General features: G+C 38.3%; 1 protein-coding gene across 7 annotated transcripts in view; it reads right to left on the reverse strand.

Moving 5' to 3' along the window:
• Positions 1-6,516, reverse strand: part of ARNT (aryl hydrocarbon receptor nuclear translocator) — a 74,972-nt gene that overhangs the window by 44,368 nt on the left and 24,088 nt on the right. For 6 of the 7 annotated variants that reach the window (XR_014144144.1, XR_014144143.1, XM_081815916.1 and 3 more), the window contains exon 2: positions 6,048-6,159. The exons of the other annotated variant lie outside the window; for it this stretch is intronic. Coding sequence is in view for 4 of the 6 variants with exons in the window: in XM_081815916.1 (XP_081672042.1) it covers positions 6,048-6,159 (112 nt within the window). In the remaining 2 variants the exon portion in view is untranslated. The remainder of the gene's footprint in view (positions 1-6,047; positions 6,160-6,516) is intronic. 7 annotated transcript variants of the gene reach the window in all.

Genomic DNA, 6,516 nt, shown 5'->3' on the forward strand with positions numbered 1-6,516 from the left:
TTTTTTTTAAAGATTTTATTTATTTATTTGACAGAGAGAGACACAGCGAGAGAGGGAACACAAGCAGGGGGAGTGGGAGAGGGAGAAGCAGGCTTCCCGCGGAGCAGGGAGCCCGATGCGGGGCTCGATCCCAGGACCCTGGGATCATGACCTGAGCTGAAGGCAGACGCTTAACGACTGAGCCACCCAGGCGCCCCTTCTTCTTTCTTTCTATTTTCCAATCTTTATTTAAAATAATGTGTACTAATGAGACGGAAGAAAGAGAAATTAAGGAGTCAATCCCACTTATAACAAAACCATAAAATACCTAGGAATAAACCTAACCAAAGAGGCAAAGAATCTGTACTCAGAAAACTATAGAACACTCATGAAAGAAACTGAGAAAGACATAAAGAAATGGAAAAATGTTCCATACTCATGTCTATGCTACCTAGAGCAATCTATATACATTCAATGCAATCCCTATCAAAATACTATCAACTTTTTTCACAGAGCTGGAACAAATAATCCTAAAATTTGTATGGAACCAGAAAAGACCCCAAATAGTCAAAGGAATGTTGAAAAAGAAAACCAAAATTGGTGGCATCACAATTCTGGACTTAAAGCTGTAATTATCAAGACAGTATGGTACTAGCACAAAAACAGACACATAGATCAACAGAACAGAGAACCCAGAAATGGACTCTCAACTCTATGGTCAACTGATCTCCGACAAGGCAGGAAAGAATATCCAATGGAAAAAAGAGAGTCTCAGGGGCGCCTGGGTGGCTCAGTCAGTTAAATGGCTGCCTTTGGCTCAGGTCATGATCCCAGGGTCCTAGGATTGAGCCCCAGGTCGGGCTCCCTGCTCAGTGGAGAGCCTGCTTCTCCCTCTCCCTCTGCCTGCCGCTCTGCCTACTTGTGCTCTCTCTCTCTGTCAAATAAATAAATTATAAATCTTAAAAAAAAAGAAAAGAAAAGAAAAGAAAAAAGTCTCTCCAACAAATGGTGCTGGGAAAATTGGACAGCCACATGCAGAAGAATGAAACTGGACCATTCCTTTACCATACACAAAAATGAACTCAAAATGGATGAAAGACCTAAATGTGAGACAGGAATCCATCAAAATCCTAGAGGAGAACACAGGCAGCAACTTCTGTTTCCTTGGTTGCAGCAACTTCTTGCTAGACACATCTTCAAAGGCAAGGGAAACAAAGGCAAAAATGAATTATTGGGACTTCATCAAAATAAAAAGCTTTTGCACAGCAAAGGAAACAGTCAACAAAACCAAAAGACAAACGACAGAATGGGAGAAGATATCTGCAAATGACATCTCAGATAAAGGGCTAGTATCCAAAATCTATAAAGAACTTATCAAACTCAACACCCAAAAAACAAATAATCCAATCAAGAAAATGGGCAAAAGACGTGAACAGACATTTCTTCAAAGAAGACATACAAATGGCCAACAGACACATGGAAAAAATGCTCAACATCACTCAGCATCAGAGAAATACAAATCAAAACCATAATGAGATACCACTTCACACCAGTCAGAATGGCTAAAATTAACAAGTCAGGAAATGACAGATGTTGGCGAGGATGTGGAGAAAGGGGAACCCTCTGAAATTGCTGGTGGGAATGCAAGCTGGTGCAGCCACTCTGGAAAACAGTATGGAGGTTCCTCGAAAAGGTGAAAATAGAGATACCCTACGACCCAGCAATTGCACTACTGGGTGCAAAGATACAAATGTACTGATCTGAAGGGGCACCTGCACCCCAATGTTTATAGCAGCAATGTCCACAATAGCCAAAACTATGGAAAGAGCCCAGATGTCCACTGACAGATGAATGGATAAAGATGTAGTATATATACAATGGAACACTACTCAGCCATCAAAAAAAAAGAAAGAAAGAAATCTTGGCCATTTGTAACGATGTGGATGGAACTAGATGGTATTATGCTAAGTGAAGTAAGTCAATCAGAGAAACACAATTATCATATGATCTCACTATGATATGTGGAATTTAAGAAACAAAACAGGGGTGCCTGGGTGACTCAGTTGGTTAAGCGTCTGCCTTCAGCTCAGGTCATGATCCCAGCGTCCTGGGATCAAGCCCCAAGTCGGGCTCCCTGCTTGGCAGGAAGCCTGCTTCTCCCTCTGCCTCTGCCTGCTGCTCCCCCTGCTTGTGCTATCTCTCTGTCAAAACAAAACAAAACCTTAAGAAACAAAACAGAGGATCATAGGAGAAGGGAGGAAAAAATAAAACAAGATGAAATCAGAGAGGGAGACAAGCCATAAAAGACTCTTAATCGTAGGAAACAAACTGAGGGTTGCTCAAGGGAAGGGGGTGGGGGGATGGGGTAACTGGGTGATGGACATTAAGGAGGGCATATGATATAATGAACACTGGGTATTATGAGACTGATGAATCACTGTCCTCTACTTCTGAAACCAATAATACATTATATGTTAATTAACTGAATTTAAAAAAATTAATTGAATTAAATTAAAATTAAAAGAATGTGTATTACTTTTTTTTTTTTTAAGATTTTATTTATTTATTTGACAGTGAGAGAGGGAACACAAGCATGGGGAGTGGGAGAGGGAGAAGCAGGCTTCCCACGGTGCACGGAGCCCAATGTGGGGCTTGATCCCAGGACCCTGGGGGATCATGACCTGAGCCGAAGGCAGACGCTTAACGACTGAGCCACCCAGGCGCCCCTGTGTATTACTTCTTTTAACATATTTTCTTGATTACCAATAATACCCATTCATTTCAGAAAATCTGAAAATAAAGACAAGTCTCCCATTATCTCAACATCCAGAAATTGATGAGTATCCTTTCAGTTTTGCTATGCACATTACACATATTTCTTTCTGGCAGAGCAGTATGTTACATAAACTATAACCTCCCAACATACTGTGAACATTTTTCTGTACTGTTCCATTTCAAATATACTATAATTTAATCAATCCCCTGATTTTGATATTTATAATGCTTCTAATTGTTTGCTATTACACATAACCGTAACACTGTGTTTAAGAGTGAACTCTAAACCTAACCTCCCAAGGTTCTTCGTATCAAAGATCTTCCACTTACTGGCTTTAGAACCTTGAGCAAGCTACTTATTCAATGAGTTAAAATGTGTAAAACTCTTGGGAGACATAGCAAGTCTTAATATGTTACTCATGTTACCACCTAAACTCAAGGATCACTCTTGCATTATTATTAGCTGGTGAAATTTAAAGACTAGCTCTATTAGCTACACAATTTTTCTTTTTGAGAGAGAGAGAAAGTTAGCGTGCATGTGTGAGTGGGGGGAGGAGAAAGAGGGAAACCAAGAATCTTAAGCAGGCTCCAGACCCAGTGTAGAGCCCCAACGCAGGGCTCCATCTCATGACCTTGAGATCATGACCCGAGATGAAATCAAACTGGAAATCCAGGTGCCCCTTAGCTACACAATTTTTAAAAAGAAAGCAAAAAGAGAAATTTAACAACAAAAAAATGGGACAAAATACCACCCATTCTCCCAGGCCTTTTTTTTTTTTAAGATTATTTATTTACTTGGGGCATCTGGGTGGCTCAGTTGCTTGGGTGTCTGACTCTTGGTTTCGGTTCAGGCCATGGGTCATGGGATGGAGCCCTGAATCAGGCTCTGAGCTCATCGGAGATTTTCTCCCTCTGCCCCACCCCAACGTGCATGCACTCCCTCTCTCTTCCAAATAAATAAATCTTAAAAAAAAAGATTTACTTATTTACTTATGTGAGTAATACACAAACTATACTAATAAAGAAAAAAATTGTAAAAGCAGCAAGACAAAAGAAGTCCCTAACTTAAAAGTGAAAACCCGTAAGGCTACTGGAGATTTCTCGACAGAAACTTGGCAAGCCAGAAGAGAGTGGCATGATATATTCAAAGTGCTGAATGGGAAAAATCTGCAGCCAAGAATACTTCCCAAACAAAAACTAAAGGAGTTCGTGACCACTAAACCAGGCCTGCAAGAAATATTAAAGTGGACTCTGAGTGCAAAGGAGAGACCAAAAGTGACAAAGACAAGAAAGGATCAGAGAAAATCTCCAGAAACAACAACAGAACAAGTAAAAAAATAGTTATAAATACATATCAATGATTACTTTGAATGAAAATGGACTAAACACTCCAATCAAAGATACAGGGTGTCAGAATGGATTAAAAAAACAAGACCCAACTATATGCTGCCTACAAGACACTCATTTTAGACCTTAAGACACCTGCAGATTGAAAGTGAGGGGGTGGAGAAACATCACACAAATAGATGTCAAAGAAAGTCGGAGTAGCAATAGAAAGACAAAGTAGACTTCTAGGTTCTTGTATTGTTTTAGTCCTGCTTTGGTATCAGGGTAGTACTAGCCTCATGGAACGACTGTGAATGTGATCTCTCTATTCCATTATTTGTAAGATTTTGATAAAGATTGTCGTTATTATTTTTTAAATTTTTGTGGCGTTCGCTAATGAAGCCATATGCCTTAGGTTTTTTTGTGCTGGGAAATTTTTGATTCCTAATTCAACTTTCATTCATGTTATTGGTTTAATAAGATTTTCTACTTCTTATATTCATGATTTAATCTTGGTAACTTGTGCATTTTTAGAAATTATGTTTTTTTCCTAAGTTATCGGATTTGTTAGAACATAATTATTTACAGTAATCTGTTATCACACTATGTATTTCTGTGGTTATCTATTGTATTGTTTCCCTTCCATTTTGGTTCTCATTTTGGTTTCTGAGTCTCCTTTTTTTCCTTAATGTAATTAAAGCATTGCCAATTTTATTTTTTTTGTAAAAACTGGTCATTACTTTCAATGTTATGTTATTGTTTATTATGGTCTCTTATTTATTTCTGATTTTTCTTTATTTCCCTCCTCTACTAAATGTCAGCTGTGTCTTCATTTTCTAGTTCCTTGTGCTATAATGTTACCTTGAGTTTTTTAATACCGGCATTTATAGCATAAATTTCATTCTAAGATCTGTTTTCACTGCATCCCATAGGTTTTAGAATATTGTTTTCTTTTGTTTTGAGGCATATTTTGATTTGCCATTTATTTGGCCCATTGCTTGTGCAGTAGTGTGTTGTTTTTTACATATTAAATATTTAATATTTACATTGCACGTTTTCCAGCTTTATTGTTGATCTTTAGTTCCGTACCATTGTGGCTGGAAAAAACACTTGGTATGATTTCAGTCTTCTTAAATTTGTAGTATTTGTTATGTTTTTTTTTTTTTTAAAGATTTTATTTATTTATTTGAGAGAGAGAGAGAGAGCATGAGGGGGGGAGGGTCAGAGGGAGAAGCAGACTTCCCACCGAGCAGGGAGCCCGATGTGGGACTCGATCCCGGGACTCCAGGATCATGACTTGAGCTGAAGGCAGTCGCTCAACCAACTGAGCCACCCAGGCGCCCTGTTATGCTTCTTTTTATGTGATTTAACCGGGATTCTTCTGTGTGTACTTGAAGAAAATGTGTATTCTATTTTTCTTGGATGGAATGTTTTACATATATCTTTTAGAACCATATATCCTGAAGTATGCTTCAAATAAGAAATGCTCTTGTTGGAAAAAAAAAATAACTTTGAGGGTACTCATTTAAAATAAAGCATATCACAGAGAAGGTGGGGGGACGGGTGAAATAGGTGAAGGGGATTAAGAGTACACTTGTCATGATGAGCACCTGAGTAACGATGTATAGAATTGTTGAGTCACTATATTGTACACCTGAAACTAATATAACACTGTATGTTAATTATATAGTAATTAAAGTAAAAATCTTAATAAAAAATAAAATTAAAAATAATTTTTTTAAAATGCTGCATATAAGAAATACACATATTATATAAATATATAGATAGATAAAAACAACAATTCTGTATAAGGAAAAAAATCCAGGGACTAAAGAGAGGTATCTGACAGCAGTGTAGTTAGTAACCAGTTGAAATGAGAGGGCTGGACATAGCAAAGAGGATTCAGCCACTAACTAAATCAGGCTGGCTTATAGGAGAGCCATTCATGACACTATACCCAAACTCACCCTGGTCGCCGTTTAATAGCCCTGTGGACAATGGCTCCTCCACCTTGAATCCCAGGCCCAGGGTTTCCTGAGGCAATGGCTGGACCCAGTGATGGTACATCTGATGTCATTTCTATCAGAGAAAAATGGAAATATACATTTAAGAAAGATAGTCCTTTCTTAACATCATCATCATCACCAAGTTAGCTGGAATAAAGGCTCAGGTAGGGATGAAATCCCAGTAGTTTGCTAGAAAACCCATATGCTCATATCCAGATTGCTCTTCTTGAATTCTTACACTGGTGAAAACATACATTCCCTGTACTTCAGTTCCTCCCCCTTCACAGAGTCTGGAAGAGGGAGTACTATATTCTATCTGCAGCCTTCACTTTTATTTTTTATTTTTATTTTTTTTTAAAGATTTTATTTATTTATTTGAGAGAGAGAGCACATGAGAGGGGGGAGGGTCAGAGGGAGAAGCAGACTCCCT

Source organism: Leptonychotes weddellii, chromosome 4 (assembly GCF_054177405.1).
Source record: "Leptonychotes weddellii isolate Sample4059 chromosome 4, ASM5417740v2, whole genome shotgun sequence".
NCBI classification, from domain to species: Eukaryota; Metazoa; Chordata; class Mammalia; order Carnivora; family Phocidae; genus Leptonychotes; species Leptonychotes weddellii.